We start from the raw sequence: 13669 nt of genomic DNA on the forward strand, positions 1-13669 counted from the left end.
CCACCTTTTTTATTCTTTTTTTGCGGTATTTTAAAGCCTTCCTCTCCTCTTTTGCAATGCTTTACATACAAAGGAGAAAATGTGTATTATCGACTCACATCGACCATTGTAAATCAATTCGGGTCACAAAGACATACACACACACACACACACACACACACACACACACACACACACACACACACACACACACACACACACACACACACACACACACACACACACACACACACACACACACACACACACACACACACACACACACACACACACACACACACACACACACACACACACACACACACACACACACACACACACACACACACACACACACACACACACACACACACACACACACACACACACACACACACACACACACACACACACACACACACATACACCCCCTTAATTAACATCCCCATGCGCAACACAATAAAGTCAACCAGTTAACATCATTCAGCTAATAAATCACACACACTCACACTCTTCCAGTCTCTTTTTTATATATCTCGACAGACAACTTTATTTACTTCGCAATCGAAAGTAATGCCGGAATGGAACAGCCTTTATACTATTATGCCGCCACTAAACCGCAGCGGGTTCTTCCCCATACATAAGCTACAAACCTCTGTTAGCAACTTCATTTTCGCGTTGTTTTTTTGTTTTGTTTGTAATGCTGTATTTAAAGAGTTGCTGCTCAATCGTAACACTCTTGGAATGTTTTACAGGATTTCGTTGTTGGTGTGCCTAAATATTGCTTCGCTCACATACTGCCTTAATGCCTAGCCCTACAAGTCCCAGTCGTGTCCGTGTCCGTCCATTCGTCCCACGAAAAAGTCGCCACGTGTACCTTTTCTCTTTCTACGTATAGTCGTAATAGTACTGTGCTGTTGTTTGTCTTTGCTCTTAACATAATAAATGCATTTTTTTTCTCACAATTTTTCACAAACTTTCGTAGTTCGCTATGGCCACATAATGCCTTACGCCCTTGTGCAGATAATAGTAGCAAGCAGGGTGTTGTTTTCTATGCTAGATTATGCGCATTATCTTTGTGCGCACACACACACAAATCCACGCGGCGTACATTCTGTGTGTGTGTGTGCGTATCATACGCGGAAGACAAAATTTGATATCGGACTTTACTATTATTATATGCTCCCTTTTTTACCATCTTTATGTGTTTGTGTGTGGAGTGTGCCTGCGGTGCTGGAACCGGAATGTTCTCGTCTTGCAAGACAACCCTCATCATACACTCACACACACAAACACACACACACACCGTTCATCCCGCGGTGGAGGCGCCGCGCGAACATAGTTGCGTAATCATTCTCTTGAGAGCTTTCCTCCTCCTCCTCCCCTTCCTCCTCCTCTTCCTCCTTCATCATCTCCTACCATCACCACCTTACGATTGGTACTCCTTCTTCATGACCTTCGCGATCGTGCTGAGCTGCATGTTGGTCGTGCCCTCGTAGATCGCACCGATCTTACAATCGCGGTAGAACTTCTCCTGCGGGAAATCCTTCGTAAAGCCGACGCCGCCCATCCAATCGATACACTTCACCGTCGTGCGCTGGGCCACCTCGGACGCGTAATACTTGGCCATGGCGGCCTGCTTCAGGAAGGGTGCGCCGGCCTCCTGCAACCTGGCCGCATTGTACGTCAGCAGCCGAGCCGCCTCGATCTCGGTCGCGATCGTCGCGATCTGATGCTGCATGCTCTGGAACGAGTACAGATCCGAGCCGAACTGTTTGCGCTCCAGCAGGTACGGGATGGTCGCGTCCAGGCAGCCCTGGGCCAGCCCAATCATCTGCGCCCCGATACCGATGCGGCCCTCGTTCAGGAAGCCGGCCGCGTACTGGTACCCCTTGCCGAACTCGCCGAGAATGTTCTCCTCCGGCACGCGCACATTGTCCATGTGCAGCGTGCAGGTACCGGACGCACAGATGCCCAGCTTGCTTTCCTTCTTGCCCACGGTGAAACCTTCGTACTCGCGCTCCACGATGAACGTCGTGATGCCACGGTAGCCGGCCGAAGGGTTCGCGTTCGCCATGATCAGGAACACACCCGACAGGTCCGAGTTGGAGATCCACATCTTCGTGCCGTTTAGGATGTAGTGGTTGCCGTCCTTCTTGGCGGTGGTTTTCAGCGAGAACGCATCCGACCCGGCCGACGGTTCGGACAGGGCGAAGCTACCGCTGTACTCCTGGCTGAGCTTGGGCAGGTACTTGCTCTTCTGTTCCGCCGTGCCGAGCTTGATCATGAGCGAGTTGACGAGCGTGTTGTGGATGTCGACGAAGGCGGCCGTCGCCGGGCACACCTTGGACAGCTCCTCCACCACCAGCATGGTGGTCATGAAGTTACACGCACTGCCCCCGTACTCGTCGCTCACCTCAATCCCCATCAGCCCGTTGTCGAACAGGGCGCGCACGACAGACGGATCGAACTGGTGCTCCTCGTCCATCTTCTTCACCAGCGGGGCAATCTGTTCCTGGGCCAGCTTGGCGACCGTTTCCTTCATCACCATCTCGTCCTCGCTCAGGTAGGTGAGGGGCGAGGTGGCACTCTTGGCCGTGCCGAACGAGCTGCTGGCAAACGATCGCGTACCGATCGAGCCCACCGAGCGGACCACCTGGCGGAGAACGTTTTGCAGCATCTTGGTGCAGTGCTTGGTTTCAGATGAAGAGCAATGGAAGAGATGATCGATCACACACACACACACTGGGAGCGCACTGCGGAGAGTCAACACAACCGGCCACGTACGAGCACACGGATCAACTGACGGGCGGCGGTCGCTCGTACCCACCAGCTAAAGGGCGGACAGTCCGTCGGGAAGGTCTTTGCAAAAATTGTACAAACACGCACGCACACAAACACGCACATCGAAAACGGGTTACCAACCCGCGCACGATTACGCGTCACATACAGACCGGCGGCGACCGATAGTGGGTTGCTGCCGGTACACGGTTTTCATTCCAGCGGCGTTTGCTGGTGGTAGTGACGAAGATTGGCCTCTAATTTGCGTACATGTGTGCGAGGGGAAGGTGAAGGGTATGCCGGAGGGACACAAAATGAGCCACACAAACACACATACACTCTACTAATATCTCGAGAACGATCCAATATGCCGTCGCGATCAGCCCGGTCGTTAGAAGAACACACGAGGTACGCGTAATGGGGTCAGGTTGGCCATAATATGTCTTGCTTGTTTTTCGTTTGTATCAGTGCATGAGCTAAAGATATCTATTTTTCAATCCAATTGTTAGTGTACGGAGATAAAAGAAACAGAATGATAAAATGGTGTCCTGCGGTGGTCTTTTAATACAGAAGCTTAAAAGCTTCCCGAATTAGGAGTGGAACTGTAGCGTCGTGTCAGCTGTTCAGAGTTCCATAGCAATGATCGTTAGTTCAAATCTAATTTGGATTTTATAGAGATACTGACAATCGGCTAAAATATTTCATTATAAGGACCTTTTTTAACATATTACATAGATGGCCAGAGATTGTAGCATCAATTTAAATACGATATCATAAATAATAAAACACCAATTCAGTAATTGAGTCGGATCTCTCTTACTCCTCCTCTCTACTCTTCTTATCTTTAATCCCGTTCACCTACACCACATCCCTATTGAGCTTTTTTCGTGCCCAACTAAGAAGCCCAAATAACCTAAGCAACAGAAGTCCCTGTGTCCGCCATATCTTTACCGAATGCAATGGATATATTGCGGATCACATCATCATTCAAAAAAAACTTTTATATTTCTCCGTATCAATAACCTTTAAATAGAATTGTAACCAAAACTTCATGTAAACCAGACAAAACGTTTTTAATAAAATCTACGGATACCATTAAGTTTACCATTAACATTACAGTGCTTTCCAGGAACAGCTGTGGAACACTTTATTGACTCTTTCTTACGTGAATGAACTTAATGCAATGGGAATTGGACTCTATAGCACCCTTGTTGAAGGGTGCCATAGAGTCCAATTAACATCGTATGAAGTTCACTTCCAATAGGAAAGAGCCAAGGAAGTGGCCCACAACTATGAGAGCCCCTGGAAACCCCTGTAAGATAGCATTATTAAGCCGAATGGAATAGATAGAAGAATATTAGAAGGTTAGTTATTCCTCATCCTGAACATCATTTTAATGCTAGTTAAGTGTAACTAACTTTATGTGTCTTGGCATTACTAGTAACACAAAAAGTATTTAAGTTGTATCAAACTGTGCAAATAAAGGAAATATGTTGTACAATAAGCTCTAGCATTCTGAAGCTCCCTGTCTGTCTGTAATTATTCTAATGGCACAACATAAAAGCTGCTAACAAAAATATGATCACGATCACATAAGCTAGCTAAGATCACAGTTGACCACCCCGCTTGCCTCAACTTAACCATAGTGAATATCAACGACCAATTGGAGACGCAAACACAAACAACTTTCCTGCTTAATTGACAAACGTTAGCGCCTACGGCAAAGACAGACCGAGACGAGCCCCAAAGGCGGATACGGTAAGCCCTACGCAGACAAACAACAATCGCGATCGTGATAAACGCATGTGTGGAACCACCATCACACCATACCAGACGACTATTTTTTTTCTTTTTTTCGGTTCATGTGTATTGGTGGTGTGCCCTAAAACCGAAACACTACCCCTTGTCAACAACATACGAAGGTGGTTGAAAATGGTCCAAAAAATTTAACGGTACAAAGAACGCGACACGGGTGTGCACGATAAGATAACACAGACACGTTACGTTCCCCCACGGATCTCGTCTGATGGTGGGCTGGAACGTTCTTCGTTGCGTTTTAAAATCAAACGTACTGCGAAAATGACTGACACGTGTTGTGCTACATGGTGGGAGGGTATGTGTGTGTGTTTCTTGCATTTGATGACGACAACTGACTGTAGTCAACGGCCCCAACCTTGAGCAATGAGGAACTGTGCCCGGAATGAAGATCAACCCGATGTGTAATGCGTATATGTTTGACCCCGTTGCGCACGCCGAACGCGCTATCAGAGTAGGCCAGGTAAAAGAGGGGTGGTGTATTTCTGTATCCTTTGGAGGTACTGATAAAGCTTCTTGTAGGGCTTCTTTTCTGAACGGTTGTCATGCCAGCGAAAGGTCGGTCGATGCACACGACACCAGACGACAGGCGCACAAAATTCGGTTTTCTCTCTATTTTCTTTTCCCTCTGTATGATTACGTTGAAGTTGAAAACAACATTATTTTATTTCGGCAGTACTTCATATTACAAAACTTAAATCAGATATTAAAATGATACTTTCTCAGGTAAGCTAGTTTAGAAAACAAAAACTAAACATTTCTCTCAATTAATAGGACCACCAATATGGCCAACGTTTGTGATTGCTTTCATACTCTTTGCAAATTGATACTCTTCTGTCATTTTTTAAACGTGGTTAGCCTCCTCCTGCTCCATCTCCAGACGCTCCTCATAATTATTTGCTCTCACACAACGGTCGGAATCGGATGACCGTGCAAAAATCTCAGTCCAGAGGTCCAGGAACGTCGTCATTTCGTCAATCATACTCGCAGCAATGAACTTAACGCTACTATCGCGCGCCCCGCTATCACCCGCAGTTTTGCAGTAGTCGAAAGCGAATTTCACAACAGATGGGGGACAGAGCGACCCGCGGCAACCCACGGACCCCCTTCCTATCAACCCCCAGCCGGCTTGGGGGAGAATAAGAGGAGAGCGCGAGTGTGTTTGTGGCTCACTTCTCTATGCTCGTGCTCTGAAATCTCGGTGCCTTCGTGAATGTTAGTGCACGGTTGATTGAATTAAATAACATTTCATTTCGCTTTCAAACAAACGGGCAACTGCCCTTCGCCCCCTTAGCCGGTGCGCTTCGATGTTGGCAACACGCACACACACAGCCGCAACACGCACCCTCCCCTTTTGATGCTTTTTCTATGCTCTGTTACTAATCGCATCCAGCATTCAATTTGGATTGGCGGTCTTTGTGTGTGTATTGCTTTTTTGTCGATGATCGCGCTTTAACCTTGATACTAGCCGCGAACCGTTCCGGAAGCCGCCGCCACCACGAAATCGCTTATGTTACCAATTACAAAATAAAACAGTGCTCGTGTTACAGCAGATTGCTGATTTTGCTGTACTCTGGTGTGTGGTGGTGGCCGCACTACACACACAGTAACGGAGCGACTCCCCCTTCGCTTTCCCGTTTGGAGGCTTGGCTGCGGTCAAAAAGGACGTCACGGAACCGGTTTTCGCACGAATAGATATGCTGGTAAGCAGCCCTTGCGATTGGCGGCGCGTGTAGATGGATGTGTGTTTGTTTTTCTCAGCTTTGGTAGACACACACATACACACAGAAACAGTGTATTTGGAGAACGGGTTTGCATTTGAATGTTAAAAAACTAACATATTTTGGCTGTATTGTCAGGTCATTAGTATCTGAGTATAGTCGTGTAAACATTTACGCGTGCGGTTTGCATTCAAGGGGTGGATCATGGAATGATCGTAACGTTCTCACAACACAGCGACATCGGAATGGTGTACAAATCCTTTGCTTATTTAACAAATGTACAAAAGTTTATATTAAACATAATATCCCTAGCTATTGTTTCTGTACTTTTTCTTCGTTGAATAAGCAGTTTAAATGAATTCACGTGGTTGTCTCTAGTTCTCCCTTAATTTTTTAAAAAGGTGAGCTAAATGTTCAAGCAAAAACTAAACTGGACGGGAGCTTTGATAGGTATGAAAATTATACCGATGTAAAGGGATGAAATAAAACGTACAAAAAAAAAAAAAAGAATTCGACACGAATCAATCGATCCGATAAGTCTAAAAACAACTTACATCCACTGATGGATTCCACTGTAAACACGCACAGACAGCACATACACAGAGCCCTGCCTGCTGGTTGCTTCTTAATACTTCGACAGAGAGACGACGACGTTGCACACGGTTTAACAACAGGTAATAATAAAAAAGAAAATCTCACATAACACAGCTCACAGCTTTTGCATCCTCGAAAAGCTAGCCGTTATGCGATCGTAACGGATCTTAACAAACATAGTGAAGAAAGAAGAAAGAAAACAACTATCCTTCCCACACCACTCCTACCTGCCCGGTCGTGTGTCGGCCTAGAGTCGTCTCTTGCGCTTGCTCGGTGGAGCAAAGCTGCTCACCGGGCTGGTGTTGTTGTTCTCCACATCCGAGGTAGTGGTACGCTTGGGGGCCGGCTCCTCCACCCGCAGCGATATCTTCATCAGCTGTTCTGCCCGGCCCACGATGTCCGGATCGCGCAACCAGCTGCTCTGGAGCAGGGTGTCGATCGAGGGCCGCGAGTGGGGATTGACGTTCAGTATGTCGTAGATGAGCTTTTTCGCAAGCGATGATACTTGCTTCCAGACGCTGTGGCGCATCTTGAAGTTGCCGCGCTTGATCTGCTCCACCGCCGGCGAACCGTACTCGTCCGAGAAGGGCAGGGTTCCGCTTAGCATCGTGAACAGCACCACGCCCAGGCTCCAGATGTCCACCTTGCGGGTGTAGGACCCGCGGCCACCGGTTTGAAGCACTTCCGGCGCAACGTACAGTGGCGTGCCGCAGATGGTGCGCATGACCGAGTTTTTGCGCACGAATTTGCTCAGCCCAAAGTCGGACACCTTGAGCAGCGTGTACTCGTTGTGATCCTCGAGCAGGATGTTGTCCGGTTTCAGGTCGCGATGGGTGATTCCTGTGCGTGGTAGAAATAATTGTTAATAAAGTTGGCTGTAAATTTGTTTTTTTTCTAATAATAATACGTATAGTTTGTCCAGGATGTATTACACTCAATCTGTATTCTATATTCTAGTTGATTTACAACCCCTCCTTGATATATACCACATGGATGAATGAAACCATTTACAACATACAATCAGCTGTACGAAATTGGATCGCCAATCGATCGTCTAGCATTACTTCTTTCCCACTTCCTTCTCCACGTGAGATAAATGGGAACAAAACCCAAATGGTAATGCGAAGGTCAATAACACAAAACCCTCTAAGGTTCGATCTGATTTGGTCGATTTTCTACCTGCAACATTCAACGAAGATATCCTCGTCTTGTGAATACGGCGGCCGTAAATCTCAATAGCTGACAGGCAGAACAGCTATGCGAAGGTTAAGCGCAAAAGGAAGGAAACGAGAAGCGGAGAGGATCTTTAATCTTCCCTCGCTGTATATACATATATACCAATCGGAGGGCTACTTCACAACCACACGAAATACGGTACACCCATTTTGGGCAACGATCGGATTCGATGATTATTGTTTTGTAAACGTTCGTTGCGTATTCTCGCAGCATTCAAGCTTACCTTGCTCGTGCAGGTACTTTACGGCGTGGCACATCTGGAGAAAGAACAGCTTGGCCGTCTTTTCTGGCAGAAAACCTTTGCTAATAATGCGCGACAGCAGATCGCCACCCTTCATGTACTCTAGCACCATGTACACCGAGTCAGGTTTGTCGACGATGTCGTGCATTTTGATCACGCAGGGCTGTTTCGGGTGGGTGAGAAAACAAATAAAAATAAAACCCATCAATAACAACCCTCATGAATTCAACATCATGTAAATACTGGAAAGACATGCTTACGTGGTCGAGATTTTTCATAATGTTAACTTCGTTCATCACCCGCAGTGGATCGTTCAGGAACTTTGGACGGCTCCGCTCGTTCAGCGGATCCTTCGCCACGTGCTTCATGGCGTACGGTTGGCAGGAGACAGTATCGTGCAGCAGATAGACCGTTCCGCACGCACCCGAGCCCAGCTTGCGGCCGACGTGATATCGATCCAGCAGCTCCTTCGCCTTAATGTCCGACTGCATGCTGTACCGCAGGTCGTAGTACACGAAAGCCCGTATGCTGACGCCCGCGATCGAGATGATATCGTTGTGCTTCAGGATCATGCATTTGTTCGGCCCAATCAGTCGCCCGTTTACGTACGTTCCGTTTCGGGAATGGTCCTGGAGAGAGGTTTGAGCGTTTACGTTTTAATAAAAAAGATGACTTCAGTTCCTGCTGGTTACGTACATGTATGTAGGTAGGGCTGGTTGTGTCGTTCAGATCCTTCTTGATCGTGAAGTGATGCTTCGAAATTCGGCACAACTTGGAGGGCGGAAGGTTGTCTTCATCCAAGATCAGATGGCATGTGCCTTCTCGTCCCACCTTAAACTCACTGTGGCGCAGGTCTGCAAAGAGAGGAAAAAAAGAAGAATTAAACTTTCTTTATCACGTTCGAAACAGTAAACAAATAACACTTATACATTAACTAAAGGAAGTGTGGTACATAGATAGACTAATAATGGGTGCAAACTAGCAAAGATTTGGTATCAATTTACAGTGAAGTACACTATAAAATAAGGCTATAACTATTGGGTACCGTAGATAATAGACGGAGCACGAGAAACGTAGAAGGTGGGAATTTTAGTACCGAGGCTTTTCATTTTCACATGCTTGCCCAGCAGCTGGCCATAGCTAGGATGCTCGATCGGTTGACTTTCCAGCGCCGTATCTTGCGTCATCTGGGTCTGGGTGGCCGTCTGTGTGTCCAGAATTGCTTCACTGTTTGCCATGTCGCTTCGTTTGATGATGTTTTAATATTTCTTTTGCTTGCAGAAAGGAATAAAAATCACGACCCCGTGCGGTAGTACAGCACACTATACACTTGATTCCTAGTGCCGGTCAATAGACAACAGTTCGAACGGCTCAACACAAACGCTCGTCCACTGCACTGCACGGTTGGAAGAGGTTATTTTGGATAAAATTTTGCTGTGCGCAGCATTAAGGGATGCTACGACATATTTGAGGGAAGCTTTTCTTCTCACGCGCTGCCAGGACAAGATCGCGATGGAGGACGGTGGCTGGTTGTTTAAGCCGAATGCGTCTTGGTGTGTGTACAAGATGATTGTTGGTTGTTTTCTTTACGCCACTTTTTATCCTTTTCCTTCCGCACGCGTGTTTTGACGGCGAGCGAGGGAGCGAGATAACTGGCGGTATGCTCTGATAACCGGTTGTCGGTTCCGCGTTGCGCAGATCACACTGCTTTCAAACTGTTACTTATTTATATGAATTTGTGGTTCGATTGCAAGTTGAAAGTTCGTTTGTGAACAGTTAAAAACGAATCACCGAGCCAAGATTTTGCTTATCTATAGCTCAACTACGGAAACTGTGTTTAGCCATTTGCTCCGCAATGGCACAACGGATTCAAATGAGAAGTGATGAACAGTGCACTGTAAACGGAGACACGTCAAATTGATGAAAAGCGCGCACAAATAGAAAACTCACGTTTTTCCTCGACTTTTGGTTTGTTTTCATGTAAAATATTCCTATTTTTACAAACATTTCATCCGCATTCATATAAGGAAGATACAATTGTCGCAAATTCATTTTAAACGAGAAATTTTCAACGAGAATTTTAGATGGCCATCTTTCCTATAGCAATCTTGCACGCTGCTTCAACCAACTGTCAAATCGCGATGACAGCTGTCGTCTTCGGTTTTCGTAAGACAAGGAAAAATCGTACCTGCAGCAAGTTTTCACTGCTCTCTTGAAAAGGAGATTTCTAATTTTCTTTTCAAGCGCCACACTAAAGCCACGACGAATTGTGCTTGCGGGTAACGCTGCGCTAGTGGGGTTTGGCTGCTGCTGCTGTGGGTGGTGGTGGTGTACGAGGAGGTGGGGAGATCTGCGCCGTGTTTTGGTTCGGGCTAGCTGGAGTAGTTCGCTGGAAGAGTGTAGAGTGGAAGGCAAGAGTGAGCTGCTGCTGTATCATAGTTCTTTGCCGTGCTGCTGACCAGTCAGTCCAGTAGCGAAATCACGTTTCCCAGCCACCGTTCACCACCGCACAAAATGTCCAGCAAGAAGGAGGAAATCGCCGACAGTTGGGAAGAGATCGACGAAGAGCGGGTAGGTACAGGGACTTGGTACAGACGCGTGGTAGTGGGATGCTGGCAGTGTAAATTTCGCTCCCATCCATCATCACATCACCATGGTGACCTTGTTGACTAATTGACGCACTGTTCTTTTTTTCCTGGTGTGGCTGATGTATGTGCGCTCGTGTGTGACACTTTCGGCGGCTGCATTTGGGTTTCCCCTTGGGTCGCGTACACCATCTATCAGTTGGCCAACGCGATAACGATACTGAAAAACTCCACCAGCCCCGGCACGGAACAGACGGACAGCGCTAAGCCACCGAGCGCGCCGTCGGGAAACGCGGCTCGGCAGAACTCTCTACCGCAGATGCTGGAGGAGGAGCTGCGCCCGAAGATGGTGGTCCGGCCGATGCAAATTCTGAAGCGCCCACAGAGCAGCGGTGGGTCGGAAGGGAAGAGCCCGGCCGACAGTAAGCCCAAGACACAGATCAAATCACTCGATCAAAGGAGACAGGAGTATGCCGAGGCTCGGTTGCGTATCCTCGGTTCGGCTCATGACGACGAAGAAGCTGAGTAAGTGGCGGCTACATGTGGCAGCAGCTTAAGGCGCTGTTTTAATGTTCGTTCTTCTATCTTTTTTGTCCACAGAACGAAGAAAAATACTCCTGCAACAAACGGATATCGAGTAAACAATGTTAACAACAACAACAGCTCCAGTGGGAATGGTAGTTCCAATCCAGCTAGCGGGAGCGTTGGTCCAGGCGCTGGTGGTGGTGGTAGTGGAGTTGGTGGAGAAGTAATGGCCGGGAATGGTGCAAATAACAATGCGTCAAACGTTTACCGCTATCACTCACCGTACCGGCAACAGGCCCCGATTGGAACGTTTCCTCCAGCGATGCAAAATGGGCCGCCGGGTCGGGCGGCACAGGCCGGTCCGGGTCTGTACTACTCAACACCCAATCTTCACCACCATCCACACCATCCGCACCATCCCATGCACGGTACCCACCCGATGCATCATCCGTTTCCGCCGATGGCACAGCACCACCACCATCATCATCAGCAGCAACAGCAGCAGCAACAACAACTCAGTAGCCATCCGTACCAACACCAGCAACACTTTGCCCCGCTGCTTAATCATCAGCCCGCGGGAGGCGGTCGTGATGGCGCATGGTACGCCGGGGGCCGTAACGGTGGCAACGTACCCGGCGCGGCCGGATACTACCCCGGCAAGGGATACGGCGAAGGGGGTGGACCGATGTCTTCGCCACTGCTGGGACATGCACCGCCCGGTGTCATCCCCAACCATACGATGCCGTACAGTGGTGGAGCTAGTGGAGTGTTCGCGCAAGCTAACTCCCACGGCAGTACCGGAGGATCAAATGTCGTTTCGAATCAACACGTGCTACGTTTGCCTGCCGGGCCGGATGGTTCCCAAGGTTTCAACATGAGACGGTAGCCAACTGCTGCCGGTGAAGGTGGTCGTCGTGCCGATGGCGGTGGTGGTGGTGGTGGCGGTTGTGGTGGTGGTGGTGGTGGTAGACGGTGATATTCTTCTGACCATCTTTCCGAGCTCTAACACACTCAAAGCTGCCACGAAATGTATAAACGTGATTTTGCATTCGGTTTCCAAGTTCGACTCGGGCGGCGATGTGTTGTAGCACAATGATGCTATTGGCCAGCGAGCGAATATGTTGAAACGCGGTATAGTTTTACCCCTTATTTTGGTTTCTCCGTTACCGAGACAGCTGCTATAGCATAGAACCTTTCCTCATTACTCTTTTTTTAATGTTTCCATAAACCCATTTTCATTTCTTATTCATTACTCTACTGATTACTGCTTACTCTGGGCGAGCTGCATTGCGCTCGCTGTGTTAAATCACGTAACTGGCAGCGCGAGCAGCTTCCCTCTTCCTTATCGCGTTTATGAATCCGCATGTGTGCTTGCTTGTCTTGTAACAAAAAAGCAAAGCATGTGTAACTGCTTCACACGGAGACGCGTTTGAATTAAAAGAGAGACACGATGCATGTCCCCGCTAGCGCCACCAGAGACAAGAAGGTGAGAGGAGGGGGGGACATTGCATTCACGAAAGCCTCTAACCCGTTCTAGTGCTAAGGACACCTTTGTTAGTGTGTACAGTGTTAGTTAATGTGTACACATTGGCGCTAAAGGAAAGGAAAAAACAACAACAATCATTTGCGTATATATTTTTAATGTTTTTTTTTTTAAATATGTGTAGTATGAGTTATGTATAAAATGCGTTATAAATAATGATACTGGTGCAACTGAAGAAACTTGGTGTCCGGTGTCCCGCCAAACAAACATCCGAATAGGCCGAATCCCTGTTGTCACCTGTTGCCAGGGGGAAAAAGGGCACTTACGATGGCGTCACAAAATCCATATCCCGTGCCCTTCATCTATCGCTTTCGCGTTACAATTTCGCAAGACCGAACGAAACGGCTTTCGTAAACAGAGACGGTATTCCATTTAGAGCCTTCTGTCCACGTTGTTATGGCCACCGATGCCATGTGTCGAAGGAATTCAACGGGAGAGAGAGAGAGAGTGAGCTGTTCCGCGGAAGCTGCGGGCGCTGTTTGCTCGCTGAGGATCGTTAGAAAAAGTGGGTCTCTCTCAATCCTCTCATCCCATGACCCATTAGCGGTTAGGGATCGCGAGAGAACGCAAAACGGCTAGGCCCTCTCAGCAAGACCCATGTGCGAAAGAGAGAGAGAGAGTGAGACAGGGAACGAAAGATTAAGCCATC

The 13669-nt window shown here is 47.9% G+C and overlaps 3 protein-coding genes and 1 long non-coding RNA gene across 5 annotated transcripts; 2 read left to right on the plus strand and 2 right to left on the minus strand.

Moving 5' to 3' along the window:
• Nucleotides 1-498: 498 nt before the first annotated feature.
• On the minus strand, nucleotides 499-2793 carry LOC120902866 (short/branched chain specific acyl-CoA dehydrogenase, mitochondrial). Its single transcript, XM_040311914.1, has one exon. It carries the CDS (start codon nucleotides 2657-2659, stop codon nucleotides 1409-1411), a length of 1251 nt encoding a protein of 416 aa, XP_040167848.1. The 5' UTR covers nucleotides 2660-2793; the 3' UTR covers nucleotides 499-1408.
• A 1698-nt stretch (nucleotides 2794-4491) lies between these two features.
• On the plus strand, nucleotides 4492-6806 carry LOC120899927. The gene is made up of 2 exons (XR_005739124.1): nucleotides 4492-5038; nucleotides 5098-6806. It is a non-coding gene; the product is annotated as an uncharacterized LOC120899927 (long non-coding RNA).
• LOC120899924 (ovarian-specific serine/threonine-protein kinase Lok) lies at nucleotides 6357-10179 on the minus strand. 2 transcript variants are annotated; one of them, XM_040306283.1, is made up of 5 exons: nucleotides 9413-10179; nucleotides 9064-9221; nucleotides 8628-8996; nucleotides 8350-8530; nucleotides 6357-7730 (listed from the first exon to the last, which is right to left on the minus strand). In XM_040306283.1, exons 1-5 carry the CDS (start codon nucleotides 9603-9605, stop codon nucleotides 7138-7140), a joined length of 1494 nt encoding a protein of 497 aa, XP_040162217.1. In that variant the 5' UTR covers nucleotides 9606-10179; the 3' UTR covers nucleotides 6357-7137. The 2 variants fall into 2 exon arrangements, with proteins under 2 accessions (XP_040162217.1, XP_040162218.1); XM_040306284.1 differs by having other exon boundaries at nucleotides 9464-10173.
• Nucleotides 10180-10510: 331 nt separating this feature from the next.
• On the plus strand, nucleotides 10511-13199 carry LOC120899925 (protein KOKOPELLI). The gene is made up of 3 exons (XM_040306285.1): nucleotides 10511-10938; nucleotides 11152-11477; nucleotides 11553-13199. The coding sequence occupies exons 1-3, from the start codon at nucleotides 10882-10884 to the stop codon at nucleotides 12361-12363; spliced, it is 1194 nt and encodes a 397-aa protein (XP_040162219.1). The 5' UTR covers nucleotides 10511-10881; the 3' UTR covers nucleotides 12364-13199.
• Nucleotides 13200-13669: the final 470 nt, after the last annotated feature.

Source organism: Anopheles arabiensis, chromosome 3 (assembly GCF_016920715.1).
Source record: "Anopheles arabiensis isolate DONGOLA chromosome 3, AaraD3, whole genome shotgun sequence".
In the NCBI taxonomy this organism is placed as follows: domain Eukaryota; kingdom Metazoa; phylum Arthropoda; class Insecta; order Diptera; family Culicidae; genus Anopheles; species Anopheles arabiensis.